The sequence below is a fragment of the Phyllobates terribilis genome, unplaced genomic scaffold, assembly GCF_046119375.1.
Source record: "Phyllobates terribilis strain yellow unplaced genomic scaffold, ASM4611937v1 Scaffold_9__5_contigs__length_417890890, whole genome shotgun sequence".
In the NCBI taxonomy this organism is placed as follows: Eukaryota; Metazoa; Chordata; class Amphibia; order Anura; family Dendrobatidae; genus Phyllobates; species Phyllobates terribilis.
In genome coordinates this window covers 149,891,261-149,916,452 of record NW_027362769.1, presented here as the reverse complement: position 1 = coordinate 149,916,452, position 25,192 = coordinate 149,891,261, and the positions used below count along the sequence as shown (strand labels likewise).

The window sequence follows — 25,192 nt, the reverse complement described above, 5'->3', positions numbered from 1 at the left end:
GCTGTCATTCTATATTACACACCGACTGTCATTCTATATTACACACCGGCTGTCATTCTATATTACACACCGGCTGTCATTCTATATTACACACCGACTGTCATTCTATATTACACACAGGCTGTCATTCTATATTACACACCGACTGTCATTCTATATTACACACAGGCTGTCATTCTATATTACACACAGGCTGTCATTCTATATTACACACCGGCTGTCATTCTATATTACACACAGGCTGTCATTCTATATTACACACCGGCTGTCATTCTATATCATACACAAGCTGTCATTCTATATTACACACAGGCTGTCATTCTATATTACACACCGGCTGTCATTCTATATTACACACCGGCTGTCATTCTATATTACACACAGACTGTCATTCTATATTACACACAGGCTGTCATTCTATATTACCCACCGGCTGTCATTCTATATTACACACAGGCTGTCATTCTATATTACACACCGGCTGTCATTCTATATTACACGCCGACTGTCATTCTATATTACACACCGGCTGTCGTTCTATATTACACACCGGCTGTCGTTCTATATTATACAATGGCTGTCGTTCTATATTACACACAGGCTGTCATTCTATATTACACACCGGCTGTCATTCTATATTACACACAGGCTGTCATTCTATATTACACACAGGCTGTCATTCTATATTACACACCGGCTGTCATTCTATATTACACACCGGCTGTCATTCTATATTACACACCTGCTGTCACTCTATATTACACACAGGCTGTCATTCTATATTACACACCGGCTGTCATTCTATATTACCCACCGGCTGTCATTCTATATTACACACCTGCTGTCATTCTATATTAATCATCGGCTGTCATTCTATATTACACACAGACTGTCATTCTATATTACACACCGGCTGTCATTCTATATTACACACAGGCTGTCATTCTATATTACACACCGGCTGTCATTCTATATTACCCACCGGCTGTCATTCTATATTACACACAGGCTGTCATTCTATATGACACACAGACTGTCATTCTATATTACACACCGGCTGTCATTCTATATTACACACAGGCTGTCATTCTATATTACACACCGGCTGTCATTCTATATGACACACAGGCTGTCATTCTATATTACCCACCGGCTTTCATTCTATATTACACACAGGCTGTCATTCTATATTACACACAGACTGTCATTCTATATTACACACCGGCTGTCATTCTATATTACACACCGACTGTCATTCTATATTACACACCGGCTGTCATTCTATATTACACACCGACTGTCATTCTATATTACACACAGACTGTCATTCTATATTACACACAGACTGTCATTCTATATTACACACCGGCTGTCATTCTATATTACACACCGGCTGTCATCCTATATTACCCACCGGCTGTCATTCTATATTACACACCAGCTGTCATTCTATATTACACACAGGCTGTCATTCTATATTACACACCGGCTGTCATTCTATATTACACACCGGCTGTCATTCTATATTACACACAGACTGTCATTCTATATTACACACCGGCTGTCATTCTATATTACACACCGGCTGTCATTCTATATTACACACAGACTGTCATTCTATATTACACACAGGCTGTCATTCTATATTACACACCGGCTGTCATTCTATATTACACACCGGCTGTCATTCTATATTACACACCGGCTGTCATTCTATATTACACACCTGCTGTCATTCTATATTACACACCGGCTGTCATTCTATATTACACACCTGCTGTCATTCTATATTACACACCGGCTGTCATTCTATATTACACACAGGCTGTCATTCTATATTACACACCGGCTGTCATTCTATATTACCCACCGGCTGTCATTCTATATTACACACAGGCTGTCATTCTATATTACACACAGGCTGTCATTCTATATTACACACCGGCTATCATTCTATATTACACACCGGCTGTCATTCTGTATTACACACCGACTGTCATTCTATATTACACACAGGCTGTCATTCTATATTACACACAGGCTGTCATTCTATATTACACACCGGCTGTCATTCTATATTACACACCTGCTGTCATTCTATATTACACACCGGCTGTCATTTTATATTACACACAGGCTGTCATTCTATATTACCCACCGGCTGTCATTCTATATTACCCACCGGCTGTCATTCTATATTACACACAGGCTGTCATTCTATATTACACACAGGCTGTCATTCTATATTACACACCGGCTGTCATTCTATATTACACACCGGCTGTCATTCTATATTACACCGGATGTCATTCTATATTACACACAGGCTGTCATTCTATATTACACACCGGCTGTCATTCTATATTACACACCGGCTGTCATTCTATATTACACACAGGCTGTCATTCTATATTACACACCGGCTGTCATTCTATATTACACACCGGTTGTCATTCTATATTACACACCGGCTGTCATTCTATATTACCCACCGGCTGTCATTCTATATTACACACCTGCTGTCATTCTATATTACACACCGGCTGTCATTCTATATTACACACAGGCTGTCATTCTATATTACACACCGGCTGTCATTCTATATTACACACCGGCTGTCATTCTATATTACACACCTGCTGTCATTCTATATTACACACCGGCTGTCATTCTATATTACACACAGGCTGTCATTCTATATTACACACCGGCTGTCATTCTATATTACACACCGGCTGTCATTCTATATTACACACCGGCTGTCATTCTATATTACACACAGACTGTCATTCTATATTACCCACCGGCTTTCATTCTATATTACACACAGGCTGTCATTCTATATTACACACCGGCTGTCATTCTATATTACACATCGGCTGTCATTCTATATTACACACAGGCTGTCATTCTATATTACACACCGGCTGTCATTCTATATTACACACAGGCTGTCATTCTATATGACACACAGGCTGTCATTCTATATGACACACCGGCTGTCATTCTATATGACACACAGGCTGTCATTCTATATTACACACAGACTGTCATTCTATATTACCCACCGGCTGTCATTCTATATTACACACCGGCTGTCATTCTATATTACACACCGGCTGTCATTCTATATTACACACCGGCTGTCATTCTATATTACACACAGGCTGTCATTCTATATTACACACAGACTGTCATTCTATATTACACACCGGCTGTCATTCTATATTACACACCGGCAGTCATTCTATATTACACACCGGCTGTCATTCTATATTACACACCGGCTGTCATTCTATATTACACACAGACTGTCATTCTATATTACACACCGGCTGTCATTCTATATTACACACCGGCTGTCATTCTATATTACACACCGGCTGTCATTCTATATTACACACCGGCTGTCATTCTATATTACACACCGACTGTCATTCTATATTACACACAGGCTGTCATTCTATATTACACACCGACTGTCATTCTATATTACACACAGGCTGTCATTCTATATTACACACCGACTTTCATTCTATATTACACACAGGCTGTCATTCTATATTACACACAGGCTGTCATTCAATATTACACACCGGCTGTCATTCTATATTACACACAGGCTGTCATTCTATATTACACACCGGCTGTCATTCTATATCATACACAAGCTGTCATTCTATATTACACACCGGCTGTCATTCTATATTACACACAGACTGTCATTCTATATTACACACAGGCTGTCATTCTATATTACCCACCGGCTGTCATTCTATATTACACACAGGCTGTCATTCTATATTACACACCGGCTGTCATTCTATATTACACACCGACTGTCATTCTATATTACACACCGGCTGTCGTTCTATATTACACACTGGCTGTCGTTCTATATTATACAATGGCTATCGTTCTATATTACACACAGGCTGTCATTCTATATTACACACCGGCTGTCATTCTATATTACACACAGGCTGTCACTCTATATTACACACAGGCTGTCATTCTATATTACACACCGGCTGTCATTCTATATTACCCACCGGCTGTCATTCTATATTACACACCTGCTGTCATTCTATATTAATCATCGGCTGTCATTCTATATTACACACAGACTGTCATTCTATATTACACACCGGCTGTCATTCTATATTACACACCGGCTGTCATTCTATATTACACACCGGCTGTCATTCTATATTACCCACCGGCTGTCATTCTATATTACACACAGGCTGTCATTCTATATTACACACAGGCTGTCATTCTATATTACACACCGGCTGTCATTCTATATTACACACCTGCTGTCATTCTATATTACCCACCGGCTGTCATTCTATATTACACACCGGCTGTCATTCTATATTACACACAGGCTGTCATTCTATATTACACACAGGCTGTCATTCTATATTACACACCGGCTGTCATTCTATATTACACACCTGCTGTCATTCTATATTACACACCGGCTGTCATTCTATATTACACACCTGCTGTCATTCTATATTACACACCGGCTGTCATTCTATATTACACACAGGCTGTCATTCTATATTACACACCGGCTGTCATTCTATATTACCCACCGGCTGTCATTCTATATTACACACCGGCTGTCATTCTATATTACACACCGGCTGTCATTCTATATTACACATCGGCTGTCATTCTATATTACACACAGGCTGTCATTCTATATTACACACCGGCTGTCATTCTATATTACACACAGGCTGTCATTCTATATGACACACAGGCTGTCATTCTATATGACACACCGGCTGTCATTCTATATGACACACCGGCTGTCATTCTATATTACACACAGGCTGTCATTCTATATTACACACAGGCTGTCATTCTATATGACACACAGGCTGTCATTCTATATGACACACCGGCTGTCATTCTATATTACACACAGGCTGTCATTCTATATTACACACAGACTGTCATTCTATATTACCCACCGGCTGTCATTCTATATTACACACCGGCTGTCATTCTATATTACACACCGGCTGTCATTCTATATTACACACCGGCTGTCATTCTATATTACACACAGGCTGTCATTCTATATTACACACAGACTGTCATTCTATATTACACACCGGCTGTCATTCTATATTACACACCGGCTGTCATTCTATATTACACACCGGCTGTCATTCTATATTACACACCGGCTGTCATTCTATATTACACACAGACTGTCATTCTATATTACACACCGGCTGTCATTCTATATTACACACCGACTGTCATTCTATATTACACACCGGCTGTCATTCTATATTACACACCGGCTGTCATTCTATATTACACACCGGCTGTCATTCTATATTACACACAGGCTGTCATTCTATATTACACACCGGCTGTCATTCTATATCATACACAAGCTGTCATTCTATATTACACACCGGCTGTCATTCTATATTACACACAGACTGTCATTCTATATTACACACAGGCTGTCATTCTATATTACCCACCGGCTGTCATTCTATATTACACACAGGCTGTCATTCTATATTACACACCGGCTGTCGTTCTATATTACACACTGGCTGTCGTTCTATATTATACAATGGCTGTCATTCTATATTACACACAGGCTGTCATTCTATATTACACACCGACTGTCATTCTATATTACACACCGGCTGTCGTTCTATATTACACACTGGCTGTCGTTCTATATTATACAATGGCTGTCGTTCTATATTACACACAGGCTGTCATTCTATATTACACACCGGCTGTCATTCTATATTACACACAGGCTGTCACTCTATATTACACACAGGCTGTCATTCTATATTACACACCGGCTGTCATTCTATATTACCCACCGGCTGTCATTCTATATTACACACCTGCTGTCATTCTATATTAATCATCGGCTGTCATTCTATATTACACACAGACTGTCATTCTATATTACACACCGGCTGTCATTCTATATTACACACAGGCTGTCATTCTATATTACACACCGGCTGTCATTCTATATTACCCACCGGCTGTCATTCTATATTACACACAGGCTGTCATTCTATATTACACACCGGCTGTCATTCTATATTACCCACCGGCTGTCATTCTATATTACACACAGGCTGTCATTCTATATTACACACAGGCTGTCATTCTATATGACACACAGACTGTCATTCTATATTACACACCGGCTGTCATTCTATATTACACACAGGCTGTCATTCTATATTACACACAGGCTGTCATTCTATATGACACACAGGCTGTCATTCTATATTACCCACCGGCTTTCATTCTATATTACACACAGGCTGTCATTCTATATTACACACAGACTGTCATTCTATATTACACACCGGCTGTCATTCTATATTACACACCGACTGTCATTCTATATTACACACCGGCTGTCATTCTATATTACACACCGGCTGTCATTCTATATTACACACAGACTGTCATTCTATATTACACACCGGCTGTCATTCTATATTACACACCGACTGTCATTCTATATTACACACAGACTGTCATTCTATATTACACACCGGCTGTCATTCTATATTACACACCGGCTGTCATTCTATATTACCCACCGGCTGTCATTCTATATTACACACCGGCTGTCATTCTATATTACACACAGGCTGTCATTCTATATTACACATAGGCTGTCATTCTATATTACACACCGGCTGTCATTCTATATTACACACAGACTGTCATTCTATATTACACACCGGCTGTCATTCTATATTACACACCGGCTGTCATTCTATATTACACACAGACTGTCATTCTATATTACACACAGGCTGTCATTCTATATTACACACCGGCTGTCATTCTATATTACACACCGGCTGTCATTCTATATTACACACAGGCTGTCATTCTATATTACACACCGGCTGTCATTCTATATTACACACCTGCTGTCATTCTATATTACACACCGGCTGTCATTCTATATTACACACAGACTGTCATTCTATATTACACACCGGCTGTCATTCTATATTACACACCGGCTGTCATTCTATATTACACACAGGCTGTCATTCTATATTACACACCGGCTGTCATTCTATATTACACACAGGCTGTCATTCTATATTACACACCGGCTGTCATTCTATATTACACACAGACTGTCATTCTATATTACACACCGGCTGTCATTCTATATTACACACCGGCTGTCATTCTATATTACACACAGGCTGTCATTCTATATTACACACCGGCTGTCATTCTATATTACACACCTGCTGTCATTCTATATTACACACCGGCTGTCATTCTATATTACACACCTGCTGTCATTCTATATTACACACCGGCTGTCATTCTATATTACACACAGGCTGTCATTCTATATTACACACAGGCTGTCATTCTATATTACCCACCGGCTGTCATTCTATATTACACACAGGCTGTCATTCTATATTACACACAGGCTGTCATTCTATATTACACACCGGCTATCATTCTATATTACACACCGGCTGTCATTCTGTATTACACACCGACTGTCATTCTATATTACACACAGGCTGTCATTCTATATTACACACAGGCTGTCATTCTATATTATACACCGGCTGTCATTCTATATTACATACCTGCTGTCATTCTATATTACACACCGGCTGTCATTTTATATTACACACAGGCTGTCATTCTATATTACCCACCGGCTGTCATTCTATATTACCCACCGGCTGTCATTCTATATTACACACAGGCTGTCATTCTATATTACACACAGGCTGTCATTCTATATTACACACAGGCTGTCATTCTATATTACACACCGGCTGTCATTCTATATTACACACCGGCTGTCATTCTATATTACACACCGGCTGTCATTCTATATTACACCGGATGTCATTCTATATTACACACAGGCTGTCATTCTATATTACACACCGGCTGTCATTCTATATTACACATCGGCTGTCATTCTATATTACACACCGGCTGTCATTCTATATTACACACAGGCTGTCATTCTATATTACACACAGGCTGTCATTCTATATTACACACCGGCTGTCATTCTATATTACACACCGGCTGTCATTCTATATTACACACCGGCTGTCATTCTATATTACACACAGGCTGTCATTCTATATTACACACCGGCTGTCATTCTATATTACACACCGGCTGTCATTCTATATTACACACCGGCTGTCATTCTATATTACACACCGGCTGTCATTCTATATTACACACAGGCTGTCATTCTATATTACACACCGGCTGTCATTCTATATTACACACCGGCTGTCATTCTATATTACACACAGACTGTCATTCTATATTACACACAGGCTGTCATTCTATATTACCCACCGGCTGTCATTCTATATTACACACAGGCTGTCATTCTATATTACACACCGGCTGTCATTCTATATTACACACCGACTGTCATTCTATATTACACACCGGCTGTCATTCTATATTACACACTGTCTGTCGTTCTATATTATACAATGGCTGTCATTCTATATTACACACAGGCTGTCATTCTATATTACCCACCGGCTGTCATTCTATATTACACACAGGCTGTCACTCTATATTACACACAGGCTGTCATTCTATATTACACACCGGCTGTCATTCTATATTACCCACCGGCTGTCATTCTATATTACACACCTGCTGTCATTCTATATTAATCATCGGCTGTCATTCTATATTACACACAGACTGTTATTCTATATTACACACAGGCTGTCATTCTATATTACACACAGGCTGTCATTCTATATTACACACCGGCTGTCATTCTATATTACACACCGGCTGTCATTCTATATTACACACAGGCTGTCATTCTATATTACCCACCGGCTGTCATTCTATATTACCCACCGGCTGTCATTCTATATTACACACAGGCTGTCATTCTATATTACACACAGGCTGTCATTCTATATTACACACAGGCTGTCATTCTATATTACACACCGGCTGTCATTCTATATTACACACCGGCTGTCATTCTATATTACACACCGGCTGTCATTCTATATTACACCGGATGTCATTCTATATTACACACAGGCTGTCATTCTATATTACACACCGGCTGTCATTCTATATTACACATCGGCTGTCATTCTATATTACACACCGGCTGTCATTCTATATTACACACAGGCTGTCATTCTATATTACACACAGGCTGTCATTCTATATTACACACCGGCTGTCATTCTATATTACACACCGGCTGTCATTCTATATTACACACAGGCTGTCATTCTATATTACACACCGGCTGTCCTTCTATATTACACACCGGCTGTCATTCTATATTACACACCGGCTGTCATTCTATATTACACACCGGCTGTCATTCTATATTACACACAGGCTGTCATTCTATATTACACACCGGCTGTCACTCTATATTACACACCGGCTGTCATTCTATATTACACACAGACTGTCATTCTATATTACACACAGGCTGTCATTCTATATTACCCACCGGCTGTCATTCTATATTACACACAGGCTGTCATTCTATATTACACACCGGCTGTCATTCTATATTACACACCGACTGTCATTCTATATTACACACCGGCTGTCATTCTATATTACACACTGTCTGTCGTTCTATATTATACAATGGCTGTCATTCTATATTACACACCTGCTGTCATTCTATATTACACACCGGCTGTCATTCTATATTACACACAGGCTGTCATTCTATATTACACACAGGCTGTCATTCTATATTACCCACCGGCTGTCATTCTATATTACACACAGGCTGTCATTCTATATTACACACAGGCTGTCATTCTATATTACACACCGGCTATCATTCTATATTACACACCGGCTGTCATTCTGTATTACACACCGACTGTCATTCTATATTACACACAGGCTGTCATTCTATATTACACACAGGCTGTCATTCTATATTATACACCGGCTGTCATTCTATATTACATACCTGCTGTCATTCTATATTACACACCGGCTGTCATTTTATATTACACACAGGCTGTCATTCTATATTACCCACCGGCTGTCATTCTATATTACCCACCGGCTGTCATTCTATATTACACACAGGCTGTCATTCTATATTACACACAGGCTGTCATTCTATATTACACACAGGCTGTCATTCTATATTACACACCGGCTGTCATTCTATATTACACACCGGCTGTCATTCTATATTACACACCGGCTGTCATTCTATATTACACCGGATGTCATTCTATATTACACACAGGCTGTCATTCTATATTACACACCGGCTGTCATTCTATATTACACATCGGCTGTCATTCTATATTACACACCGGCTGTCATTCTATATTACACACAGGCTGTCATTCTATATTACACACAGGCTGTCATTCTATATTACACACCGGCTGTCATTCTATATTACACACCGGCTGTCATTCTATATTACACACCGGCTGTCATTCTATATTACACACAGGCTGTCATTCTATATTACACACCGGCTGTCATTCTATATTACACACCGGCTGTCATTCTATATTACACACCGGCTGTCATTCTATATTACACACCGGCTGTCATTCTATATTACACACAGGCTGTCATTCTATATTACACACCGGCTGTCATTCTATATTACACACCGGCTGTCATTCTATATTACACACAGACTGTCATTCTATATTACACACAGGCTGTCATTCTATATTACCCACCGGCTGTCATTCTATATTACACACAGGCTGTCATTCTATATTACACACCGGCTGTCATTCTATATTACACACCGACTGTCATTCTATATTACACACCGGCTGTCATTCTATATTACACACTGTCTGTCGTTCTATATTATACAATGGCTGTCATTCTATATTACACACAGGCTGTCATTCTATATTACCCACCGGCTGTCATTCTATATTACACACAGGCTGTCACTCTATATTACACACAGGCTGTCATTCTATATTACACACCGGCTGTCATTCTATATTACCCACCGGCTGTCATTCTATATTACACACCTGCTGTCATTCTATATTAATCATCGGCTGTCATTCTATATTACACACAGACTGTTATTCTATATTACACACAGGCTGTCATTCTATATTACACACAGGCTGTCATTCTATATTACACACCGGCTGTCATTCTATATTACACACCGGCTGTCATTCTATATTACACACAGGCTGTCATTCTATATTACCCACCGGCTGTCATTCTATATTACCCACCGGCTGTCATTCTATATTACACACAGGCTGTCATTCTATATTACACACAGGCTGTCATTCTATATTACACACAGGCTGTCATTCTATATTACACACCGGCTGTCATTCTATATTACACACCGGCTGTCATTCTATATTACACACCGGCTGTCATTCTATATTACACCGGATGTCATTCTATATTACACACAGGCTGTCATTCTATATTACACACCGGCTGTCATTCTATATTACACATCGGCTGTCATTCTATATTACACACCGGCTGTCATTCTATATTACACACAGGCTGTCATTCTATATTACACACAGGCTGTCATTCTATATTACACACCGGCTGTCATTCTATATTACACACCGGCTGTCATTCTATATTACACACAGGCTGTCATTCTATATTACACACCGGCTGTCCTTCTATATTACACACCGGCTGTCATTCTATATTACACACCGGCTGTCATTCTATATTACACACCGGCTGTCATTCTATATTACACACAGGCTGTCATTCTATATTACACACCGGCTGTCATTCTATATTACACACCGGCTGTCATTCTATATTACACACAGACTGTCATTCTATATTACACACAGGCTGTCATTCTATATTACCCACCGGCTGTCATTCTATATTACACACAGGCTGTCATTCTATATTACACACCGGCTGTCATTCTATATTACACACCGACTGTCATTCTATATTACACACCGGCTGTCATTCTATATTACACACTGTCTGTCGTTCTATATTATACAATGGCTGTCATTCTATATTACACACAGGCTGTCATTCTATATTACCCACCGGCTGTCATTCTATATTACACACAGGCTGTCACTCTATATTACACACAGGCTGTCATTCTATATTACACACCGGCTGTCATTCTATATTACCCACCGGCTGTCATTCTATATTACACACCTGCTGTCATTCTATATTAATCATCGGCTGTCATTCTATATTACACACAGACTGTTATTCTATATTACACACAGGCTGTCATTCTATATTACACACAGGCTGTCATTCTATATTACACACCGGCTGTCATTCTTTATTACACACCGGCTGTCATTCTATATTACACACAGGCTGTCATTCTATATTACACACCGGCTGTCATTCTATATTACACACCGGCTGTCATTCTATATTACACACCGGCTGTCATTCTATATTACACACCGACTGTCATTCTATATTACACACCGGCTGTCATTCTATATTACACACTGGCTGTCGTTCTATATTATACAATGGCTGTCGTTTATATTACACACCGGCTGTCATTCTATATTATACACAGGCTGTCATTCTATATTACACACCGACTGTCATTCTATATTACACACCGGCTGTCATTCTATATTACACACCGACTGTCTTTCTATATTACACACAGGCTGTCATTCTATATTACACACAGACTGTCATTCTATATTACACACCGGCTGTCATTCTATATTACACACCGAATGTCATTCTATATTATACACAGGCTGTCATTCTATATTACACACCGGCTGTCATTCTATATTACACACCGGCTGTAATTCTATATTACACACAGGCTGTCATTCTATATTACAAACAGGCTGTCATTCTATATTACCCACCGACTGTCATTCTATATTACCCACCGGCTGTCATTCTATATTACACACCGACTGTCATTCTATATTACACACCGGCTGTCATTCTATATTACACACAGGCTGTCATTCTATATTACACACAGGCTGTCATTCTATATTACACACAGACTGTCATTCTATATTACACACCGGCTGTCATTCTATATTACACACAGGCTGTCATTCTATATTACACACCGACTGTCATTCTATATTACACACCGGCTTTCATTCTATATTACACACCGGCTGTCATTCTATATTACCCACCGGCTGTCATTCTATATTACACACAGGCTGTCATTCTATATTACACACCGAATGTCATTCTATATTATACACAGGCTGTCATTCTATATTACACACCGGCTGTCATTCTATATTACACACCGGCTGTAATTCTATATTACACACAGGCTGTCATTCTATATTACAAACAGGCTGTCATTCTATATTACCCACCGACTGTCATTCTATATTACCCACCGGCTGTCATTCTATATTACACACCGACTGTCATTCTATATTACACACCGGCTGTCATTCTATATTACACACAGGCTGTCATTCTATATTACACACAGGCTGTCATTCTATATTACACACAGACTGTCATTCTATATTACACACCGGCTGTCATTCTATATTACACACAGGCTGTCATTCTATATTACACACCGACTGTCATTCTATATTACACACCGGCTTTCATTCTATATTACACACCGGCTGTCATTCTATATTACCCACCGGCTGTCATTCTATATTACACACCGGCTGTCATTCTATATTACACACCGGCTATCATTCTATATTACACACCGGCTGTCATTCTGTATTACACACCGACTGTCATTCTATATTACACACCGGCTGTCATTCTATATTACACACCGGCTGTCATTCTATATTACACACAGACTGTCATTCTATATTACACACAGGCTGTCATTCTATATTACACACAGGCTGTCATTCTATATTACACACAGGCTGTCATTCTATATTACATACCGGCTGTCATTCTATATTACACACAGGCTGTCATTCTATATTACACACAGGCTGTCATTCTATATTACACACCGGCTGTCATTCTATATTACACACAGGCTGTCATTCTATATTACACACAGGCTGTCATTCTATATTACACACCGGCTGTCATTCTATATTACACACCGGCTGTCATTCTATATTACACACCGACTGTCATTCTATATTACACACCGGCTGTCATTCTATATTACACACTGGCTGTCGTTCTATATTATACAATGGCTGTCGTTTATATTACACACCGGCTGTCATTCTATATTACACACAGGCTGTCATTCTATATTACACACCGGCTGTCATTCTATATTACACACCGGCTGTCATTCTATATTACACACAGACTGTCATTCTATATTACACACAGGCTGTCATTCTATATTACACACCGGCTGTCATTCTATATTACACACCGGCTGTCATTCTATATTACACACAGACTGTCATTCTATATTACACACAGACTGTCATTCTATATTACACACAGGCTGTCATTCTATATTACACACCGGCTGTCATTCTATATTACACACCGGCTGTCATTCTATATTACACACCGGCTGTCATTCTATATTACACACCGGCTGTCATTCTATATTACACACAGGCTGTCATTCTATATTACACACCGGCTATCATTCTATATTACACACCGGCTGTCATTCTGTATTACACACCGACTGTCATTCTATATTACACACAGGCTGTCATTCTGTATTACACACCGGCTGTCATTCTATATTACACACCGGCTGTCATTCTGTATTACACACCGACTGTCATTCTATATTACACACAGGCTGTCATTCTATATTACACACAGGCTGTCATTCTATATTACACACCGGCTGTCATTCTATATTACACACAGGCTGTCGTTCTATATTACATACCGGCTGTCGTTCTATATTACACACCGGCTGTCGTTCTATATTACACACCGGCTGTCCTTCTATATTATACACCAGCTGTCATTCTATATTACACACCGGCTGTCATTCTATATTACACACCGGCTGTCATTCTATATTACACACCGGCTGTCATTCTATATTTACACACAGGCTGTCATTCTATATTACACACAGGCTGTCATTCTATATTACACACCGGCTGTCATTCTATATTACACACCGGCTGTCATTCTATATTACACACCGGCTGTCATTCTATATTACACACAGACTGTCATTCTATATTACACACAGGCTGTCATTCTATATTACACACCGGCTGTCATTCTATATTACACACCGGCTGTCATTCTATATTACACACAGACTGTCATTCTATATTACACACAGACTGTCATTCTATATTACACACAGGCTGTCATTCTATATTACACACCGGCTGTCATTCTATATTACACACCGGCTGTCATTCTATATTACACACCGGCTGTCATTCTATATTACACACCGGCTGTCATTCTATATTACACACCGGCTGTCAGACAGTCGATACTTACATCACTGAGCTGCTTGGAATTCACTTCGGCTTGGACCTGTACTGGGGAATCAGTCACCTGAGTGAACTTAATTGTATCGGGGTGTTTTTTGTAGACATACTGAAAAAAAAAACAATTATCTAAATTAGGACGATCAATGATTAAAACTGTAAATTCTTTATTACACAACTGAAATCAACGTTTTATTAAAGAGTAACTAAACGCTGAGGATATTTTTTATGCCCCTTAATTCTGAGCAGATCAGTGGGTGCGCTCCTGTTTCCTGAAATGTGCACTTCTAAGAGGTCTTCTGAGCTATCCAAGGGGGTCTCGGGACCCCGACCGCATGAATCTATTCAGAATTTAATGACTTAAAGCTTATAAAAAATATCCTTAACGTTTACTTACTCATTTTTTTTCATTTCAAATTGTTGTGTGTACTTTTTCACATATAGAAAATTTTTCCCAACTTTTCCCAATAAAAATAGTCAAAAACAAGTATTCAGGAATATTCAACCACAATCATATCAAAAACACCTATAACACCACAAACATATATGAGATATATATATACGTGTGTATATATATTGTAAGATGGCTGCCGGACATGTCCTTGACAGGAGATATGTATTGCTGAGGTTGGCAGCTTCAGTGATGTAAAACCGGGAAAGCATGCTCCAGCACACATAGTGCTGAGAGGCTTAATTGGGCTTATCAGGGCCAGTTTTTACGAGTCATAAGAGACGGGTGGGATTGGCTGTTCACATATCCCCACCCCCAGGGCGTGTGTGTAAAATGGAGACCAAGTGTCTCATTCAGTGTCTGTGGCTGGAGGTGTGGAGACCTCCAGCGTGTCTGTGTTACAGGACACTGACTGGTAGTGGGTGAACCCGCAGCACTGTATGGACAGTTTTGCTTGCTTTGTTACTTTGTGACGGACAAGTCTATATTTCATTTACCTGGAGAGTGCGGTTTATGAAGTCCGAATAAACCTGCCTGGGACGTTTTTAAAGAAACTGACTCCTGTGATTACCTTGAAAGCGGCTGAGTGAGTACCAACCCCCTTACAATATATTTTGTTTATTATTATTTTTATTTATTTATTTTTAATTTTTCACTAACTAATTTGTTCCAATCCAATGAAAATTAGTATGTCAGATATTCATCTGATGTTTACTGCTGACTTAAAAGGTTAAAGGGAGTTTTATTAGATAATTAAAAAAGGGTCTGTATATTTTTTTTATTAATGAAACAGCACCACTCTTGTCTATAGGATGTGCCTGATATTACAGCTTTTGTTCATTCACTTCAAAGGCAATGGGTGGCAATACCAGACGCAGCCATTGGATTATAGTGACCCTGTTTCTTAGAGAAAAAAAAAAGATAGCCATTTTTTTTTCTTTGACAACACTAATATCCTAAAAGAATTATGAAAGGGGTTCTCCAGCTTTACAAAATTGAAAGTTTTGGGATAGGCTATCAATATCAGATCAGAGGGGGTCAGATTGTCAGCACACCGACCAATCAGGAAAGAGCTCCAGCAAGTGTCTCCAGACACCGCTCAATACTTTTAATAGCACTGGTCTCCTCTAACAGATAGTGGGACCTCTTGGTTTCTCCCCCTCCCCACAAGCTCCATACCTGAAACACCCTGGTGATTATACCCTTGTTTCTAATTATCATAATCAGGATATAAACTGTACTATATAGATTAAAATATTGTTAGGGTATCCTTTAGAAGACTTACATCTTTACACTGCTCTAACTTCTTGACCGCTTCGTATTCGGGGGTGATAGTTTGGGGATAGTAAAAATTGGTCTTGTCTTCTTCATAGTCGGCTTTGTAATTTTTCTGTTATAAAAAGAAAATGATGAAAAATGTTTTAAATCGTAAAAAGTCGTCAAAAATTAAGAGGTTTGTCCTATGGACACGTACATCACTTCTTAAGTTGGAGACTTTGGCGCAATGAAGCATGTAAGGATCTTCGTAGCTGCCGATGTAATGTCCCTGGACGTTCCTCTGATAGTGATCCTTATACTTCAGCTGAAATACAGAACAAAGGAGATAAGCACAGTGATATTCCTTTTACTATTGATTTCTCCCCACTGCCGTTATGTAAAATATGTCCACCGTCATATAGTGGCCAAATAACACCGAAAGTAAGTAACCCCATAGCAGCAGTGATTTCTAGGTTCATGCTCCATCTGTGGGGTCAGGGAGTGCGGCCGAGAGATGTCCCCATTGTACCCTGCCAGGTCATACACAGAGAAATAAAGCTCCGATAGGAACTCACATCAGTGTACTTCTTCAGGACATTATCAAGCTGAAACTTGGGGGTGTCACAGTAGTTAATACTAGATCCTCTGGCCTTTTCGTAGGACGCCTTATACAATTTCTAGAAAAAGAAAACAGAAATAAAGTATCTCAAAAGTAATAGGTAGACATATACTGTACATAGATACTGTAGATAGATAGATATGAGACAGATGATATATAGATAATAGATAGATAGATGATAGATGGATAGATGATAGATAATAGATAGAGAGATAGATAGATAATAGATGGATAGATAGCTAGATAGATAGATAGATGATAGATAGATAGATAGATGATAGATAGATAGATAGATAGATATGAAATAGATGATAGATAGATGATAGATATGAAATAGATGATAGATAGATGATAGATAGATAATAGATAGATAGATAGATATGAGATAGATATGAGATAGATGATAGAGAGATAGATAGATGGATAGATGATAAATGGATAGATGATAGATATGAAATAGATGATAGATAGATGATAGATAGATGATAGATAGATAGATAGATGATAGATGGAGGGATAGATGGATAGATAGATATGAAATAGATGATAGATAGATAGATAGATAGATAGAGGGATAGATAGATAATGGATAGATGATAGATAGATAGATAGATGATAGATAGATAGATAGATAGATAATAGATAGATGATAGATAGATAGATATGAGATAGATATGAGATAGATGATAGAGAGATAGATAGATGGATAGATGATAAATGGATAGATGATAGATATGAAATAGATGATAGATAGATGATAGATAGATGATAGATAGATGATAGATGGAGGGATAGATGGATAGATAGATATGAAATAGATGATAGATAGATAGATAGATAGATAGATAGATAGATAGATAGAGGGATAGATAGATAATGGATAGATGATAGATAGATAGATAGATAGATAGATAGATGATAGATAGATATGAAATAGATGATAGATAGATGATAGATAGATAGATGATAGATAGATAATAGATAGATGATAGATAGATAGATATGAGATAGATGATAGATAGATAGATATGAGATAGATAGATAGATAATAGATAGATTGATAGATAGATAGATAGATAGATAGATTGATAGATGATAGATAGATATGAGATAGATGATAGATAGATATGAGATAGATGATAGATAGATAGCAGGAAATATTTTTATGTATGTAAATTTAGTAATAATGTCACTGTATCCAGTTTTTATGCTTTACTTACATCGCTCAGGGCATTTCCAGCAGTTCTGAGTTGCCGCAGTAAAGGGTTTTCTGTGGCGGGAAGAGTGTGGTAACCTGTGGGTCCCTTGGCCTTCTCATAATCTGCCTTGTATTTCACCTATAAAAATATGAAGGATAAATGCAATGAACCTTTTTATCATGTTGGTATTGTCAGTGGAGCACCCCTTTAAGTAAATGCATGAACCCTAGAGATACAACAGTCCAAAATGTCTGGATCTGTGCGCCCCTCACTTTACATTTGCCTTTGGTGAATAGGCTCCATTGACTCTTAATACCATTATACAATGACTGTATATAGATCCGTAGGCGCGGTGCTAACCGAGTCTTCCTCTTACCGTGCTAGCGTTGTTCCTGGCTTTCTTGTTCATCTTATACTCTGGAGTTTCTGTCTGCATGAAGTAGATTTGGTCTTTAGTGTTCTCAAACTCTTCTTGGTATTTCCTCTGTTGGTAGAAAAAAGTGAAAAAGTTTATAAGGGTTCACTTACTTTTTTTATGGAATTACGGTAGGAGCTTTATGGTGTAATGTACTCACATCGCTCAGATTGTCGGCATTCATTCTCGCAACTGCAACTTCATAGCAAGGAGTCTGACTCCATTTGCCTTTGACTTTCTTCTCGTAGTCCTCACGGTATTTTATCTGTTAGGTAAGAAACAATATTATGTCAGAATATAATGAAACAGGAGGGGATGTGGTGAACACAGTATAAGCAATATATATATAAAACAATAAGAAAAACATATGCAACAGGGCAAAGAAAAATAAAAGTTACTCCAGTTTTTCTCAAAAATTTCTTTACGGAAGGAAAATTGTAGGGTGGTCCCATTGATTAAACAACATGAACATTTCGGGGGTCATTTCTTTTTTTTTTTCTTAACTCAGAGATTCTTGCAAAGTGGCCATTATAAAAGTTGGAGACTAATAGTCAAAACTTAATCAATGAACATTTGGCAATTATAATGGTTATTCCAAGTGGAATAGCCCAAAAGTGATTCTGGAGCTTGAATCCATATTTAGACCCACTTGATAATGGAACACATTTTAAGGATCCTTCATTAATCTTTGTTTAGATAATAACCAGACAATTAAGGTCTTAAAGCAAGAAATCCAGATTGCAAAAGTCAATCCATGAATAAGACACCACATTAACCCAGTCTAAATGTCCCAGGTAGAACCGGCCTTAAGCATGACGATTAAGGGCAGTCGTGGCTGAAACACGTTAGTATAATCCACTTAGCGGGTGATTTATATTAAGAATAACATGGATGTCGTAATTCAGCAACTTATCACCTATCTACATGGTAGGTGATAAAGTGCTGATTTACTGAGGTTCCCATGACTGGGGCCCTTATTGATCCAAAGAATAGGGCCCTGAAGTGCAATGGTTGAATGGAGTGATGGTTGAACCAAATACAGCGCTTGTGTATCTCCAATACGTCCATCACTGATTAGCAGCTTTCTGATAATATATAGTGTCCACTGAAAGCTGTCAATCAGTGGTGGGGTTGGACCAGGAGGCACGAGACACCTAGTCCTCTAGTGACAATCTCCTGCTGATAAAACACTGATTTTATTGAGACAGAAAAACAAAGCCTAGTAAGTGACACATTGCTGGAATCAAGCTCTCAGTCCCTACATTATGCTGCTCTCAGACTACATAGCAAAAGCCTGCTGACAGATTACCTTAAATTCAAGTGCGGAGATTCTAGCTCTTGGGGGTCCCAACAATTAGTTGGAAATCACCTATCCTGTGGATAGGCAATATTTATCTAAGTTGAGACAACCCTTTAGGTTTCTTCATCTTTGAGTTCCGAATCTTCTACTAATGTTTCCAAATGTCCCTGCACCTTGGTGAACTTTAAAGGACTTTCAATCATGAATGTTCTAATTTTTGCAATCTCAAGAGGAAAGCTTTAGATTAGACTGACAAAGAGTCACTAGTCCCGGTGTTAATGCTGTCAATGACTTCACGATGGTGAGTCAAGAAAATCTTCCTCCTCCTTAAGAGGAGGAGAGCTAATTTACATATCTTATTCCCAGGGTGCAGTGCCTAGACTGAGTCTCCCTGTAGGCCAGGTCTTCCCATGAAGAAAGAGTGCTCTGCTCTCCACTGACAGGGGTAGGAATCCCTCCCCCAAAAAAAGTCAACAAAGTACATTGTACAAGATAAAAGGAGCAGTTTCTTTCCGTTCAATATTTACCAGGGTATCTATCTACATAGAATAAATTGAATTAGAATATCCTACGTCACTCAGCTGCTGGGACACTTTCTTGGCCATCTCAATGTCAGGTCGATCAGCCAGGGAGGTGAACTGAAGCTTTTGCTCATCTTGTCCCTTCTTGTAATTGATCTGTAAAGGATGGAAATTTATTAAGTAACTTCTGAAGAAAACACAAATTGGGAATTTTGTTTTCATCGTCTGTGGAAAAAACACATATACCCCAAACACACGAAGATTGTAGTGGCCAAGCTGGATCCAAGGATAATTAATGATGCAATACATGCCATTAGTTAATGCAGACTTCCCAATATACTTACATCACTCAAAGATTTCTGAGCCTTAGCAACTCTCCTCAGTTCTGGACTATCCGAGTAAGGAAAATACGTTGTCTTGTCCTCCTCCCAATCTGCTGTGTACAGTTTCTAAAGCACAGATAGAGAAGAAAAATGTTAGTGGTTAGACTTTCATGCCTAAGAGGGAACATGGACCTCACCCTACCATAACATAAAGCAACAATGGTCTCGTTGGTGAAAAATAAAGGGATATAATAATATGGTAACACTTGCCTTGCTAAACAAGGAAGAATTTTTCACTGCTTGAACCAGTTCAGGAGCGTCAGGGGGTAACAGGTACTTTTCCTTAGTATCTTCCCAATTTTGCTTGTATAGAACCTAAAAGCACAAAATATCAAGTCATTTTAATATGTAACGACCAGGGAGATATTAGAGAGGAAGCACATGCCGGCTGAGATAGGGATCACTAGAGAGAAAGCATATAGCTGCTGAAATAGGGATCACTAGAGAAGAGGCAGAATCCAGCTGAGCTAGGGATCACTAGAGAGGAAGCACATGATGGCTGAGCTAGGGATCACTAGAGAGGAAGCACATGATGGCTGAGCTAGGGATCACTAGAGAGGAAGCACATGACTGCTGAGATAGGGATCACTAGAGAGGAAGCGCATGCCGGCTGAGATAGGGATCTCTAGAGAAGAAGCACATGCCTGCTGAAATAGGGATCTCTAGAGAGGAAGCACATGCCTGCTGAGATAGGGATCACTAGAGAGGAAGCACATGCCTGCTGAGATAGGGATCACTAGAGAGGAAGCACATGCCTGCTGAGATAGGGATCACTAGAGAGGAAGCACATGCCGGTTGAGATAGGGATCGCTAGAGAGGAAGCACATGCCGGTTGAGATAGGGATCACTAGAGAGGAAGCACATGCCGGCTGAGATAGGGATCACTAGAGAGGAACCACATGCCGGCTGAGATAGGGATCACTAGAGAGGAAGCACATGCCTGCTGAGATAGGGATCACTAGAGAGGAAGCACATGCCTGCTGAGATATAGTGAAAGCAAATGGCTGCTGAGATTGGGATCACTAGAGAGGAAGCAGATTCTTGCTGAGATAGGGATCATTAGAAAGGAAGTACATGCCCGCTGAGATAGGGATCACTAGAGAGGAAGCACATGCCGGCTGAGAAAGGGATCACTAGAGAGGAAGCACATGCCGGCTGAGATAGGGATCACTAGAGAGGAAGCACATGCCGGCTGAGAAAGGGATCACTAGAGAGGAAGCACATGCCGGCTGAGATAGGGATCACTAGAGAGAAAGCACATGCGGCTGAGATAGGGATCACTAGAGAGGAAGCACATGCCTGCTGAGATAGGGATCACTAGAGAGGAAGCACATGCCGGCTGAGATAGGGATCACTAGAGAGGAAGCACATGCCGGTTGAGATAGGGATCACTAGAGAGGAAGCACATGCCGGCTGAGATAGGGATCACTAGAGAGGAACCACATGCCGGCTGAGATAGGGATCACTAGAGAGGAAGCACATGCCTGCTGAGATATAGTGAAAGCAAATGGCTGCTGAGATAGGGATCACTAGAGAGGAAGCACATGCCAGCTGAGATAGGGATCATTAGAAAGGAAGTACATGCCCGCTGAGATAGGGATCACTAGAGAGGAAACACATGCTGGCTGAGATAGGGATCACTAGAGAGGAAGCACATGCCGGCTGAGATAGGGATCACTAGAGAGGAAGCACATGCCGGCTGAAATAGGGATCACTAGAGAGGAAGCACATGCCGGCTGAGATAGGGATCACTAGAGAGGAAGCACATGCCGGCTGAGATAGGGATCACTAGAGAGAAAGCACATGCCGGTTGAGATAGGGATCACTAGAGAGGAACCACATGCCGGCTGAGATAGGGATAACTAGAGAGGAATCATATGCTTGCTGAAATAAGGATCACTAGAGAGGAAGCACATGCTTGCTGAAATAAGGATCACTAGAGAGGAAGCACATGCTGGCTGAGATGGGGATCACTAGAGAGGAAGCACATGCTTGCTGAAATAAGGATCACTAGAGAGGAAGCACATGCTGGCTGAGATAGGGATCACTAGAGAGGAAGCAGATTCTTGCTGAGATAGGGATCACTAGAGAGGAAACACATGCTGGCTGAGATAGGGATCACTAGAGAGGAAACACATGCTGGCTGAGATAGGGATCACTAGAGAGGAAGCAGATTCTTGCTGAGATAGGGATCATTAGAAAGGAAGTACATGCTCGCTGAAATGTGGATCACTTACCTTGCTCACTTGTTGAGAGACTTTTTTAGCATGCTCTATATCTCTGGCTTTTTCATCAACATGGCAATTAGTTCTGACAGTATTACCATCCACACGATACTTCACCTATGACAGGATGGAATACCAAATAACAGACAGTTTAATAAGGTGGGACATGTGTCATATATTCGTAGACCGAAAATAAGACCAGAGTGATAACTGTTGACCCAACAAGACCATTCATATAAGATCCCTCAGATAGTCGTAGACATATATTGTGACCTCTTTTACTTGTAGACCCTGTAGACAAGATCACTCTGATACTTATAGACCCATCACATAACAACTGTAATACTTTCAGACCATTGATAAAATCAGACTGATACTTTCAGACTCTGATAAAACCCCTATGATACTGAAACCCCCCCAGATATTTTTCATATATTTTTAGACTGGAATGGAGACTAGTTTGATACTTGCTGACCCAATGAGACCATTCACATAATTCTATACCCATATTTACTAATCTAATATTTGTACACCCTGGATGAAACTACTGAAATACTTTCATAGACCAAGAATAAGACTTATATGATACTTTGTAGACTACAAATAAAACTACTCTGCTACTTGTAGACCCTGTAGAAGACTGCTCTGATGTTTGAAGACCCTGGACAAAACCATCGCAATACTTAAAACCCCCAAATATGAACTCATATGATTTTAGATGCTAACTTAGAACTTAGAATTTAGAACTTTTGACTCATACGGTCATGACGCCTCCGCTCAGTGAATGACTGTTTTGCTGAGTTATCGGTGTTTTGATTGACAGCTCAGCCATCCAATCTGTGACTGGGAGGTGCTGGGCAGTATTCTCCGTTCTGCCCAGCTACTTAACTGATCCCTGCCAGACATAGTTTGTGCTTCCTGGTGAGTGTTTGTCTGATTCTGTTGTGCTGAGTTCTGATCTTCCGCTGCTTGACCCTTTGAACTGTGTTCTGACTATCCCTTTCTCTTGTCCTTTTTCTTTGATCTGCTATCTCCTGGTATTTTGACCCCCGGACCGTTACCTGACTTACGCCTTTGTCTTTCCCCTTGGTTTTCTACGTGTTCTCTTGGTACTGATCCCGTAACATCTGACTTTTCTGCCTCCGTGAGTAGTGATCAGCATCACACATATGAACTTTTAGATGCTAATTAAGATTATTTTGATGACCCAATAAGACTCTTAAAATACTTAGAGACCCAAAATTAAATAATTCTGATACTTGTAGTCCTGGATAAGACTACTCTTATACTTGCAGACCCACTTGCTTGTGGACAATCAATAAGACCACTCTGATGCTTGTAGACCATGAATAAGACCATTCTGA

The 25,192-nt window shown here is 39.6% G+C and overlaps 1 protein-coding gene across 25 annotated transcripts in view; it reads right to left on the bottom strand.

Moving 5' to 3' along the window:
- NEB (nebulin) overlaps window positions 1–25,192 on the bottom strand; it is a 203,011-nt gene that overhangs the window by 160,502 nt on the left and 17,317 nt on the right. For all 25 annotated transcript variants that reach the window (XM_073647182.1, XM_073647185.1, XM_073647188.1 and 22 more), the window contains 11 exons: window positions 23,841–23,945; window positions 21,814–21,918; window positions 21,565–21,669; window positions 21,272–21,376; window positions 19,560–19,664; window positions 19,361–19,468; window positions 19,006–19,122; window positions 17,742–17,843; window positions 17,384–17,491; window positions 17,195–17,299; window positions 15,469–15,567 (listed from right to left, as the gene is read on the bottom strand). In XM_073647182.1, coding sequence (XP_073503283.1) covers window positions 15,469–15,567; window positions 17,195–17,299; window positions 17,384–17,491; window positions 17,742–17,843; window positions 19,006–19,122; window positions 19,361–19,468; window positions 19,560–19,664; window positions 21,272–21,376; window positions 21,565–21,669; window positions 21,814–21,918; window positions 23,841–23,945 — 1,164 coding nt within the window. The remainder of the gene's footprint in view (window positions 1–15,468; window positions 15,568–17,194; window positions 17,300–17,383; window positions 17,492–17,741; window positions 17,844–19,005; window positions 19,123–19,360; window positions 19,469–19,559; window positions 19,665–21,271; window positions 21,377–21,564; window positions 21,670–21,813; window positions 21,919–23,840; window positions 23,946–25,192) is intronic.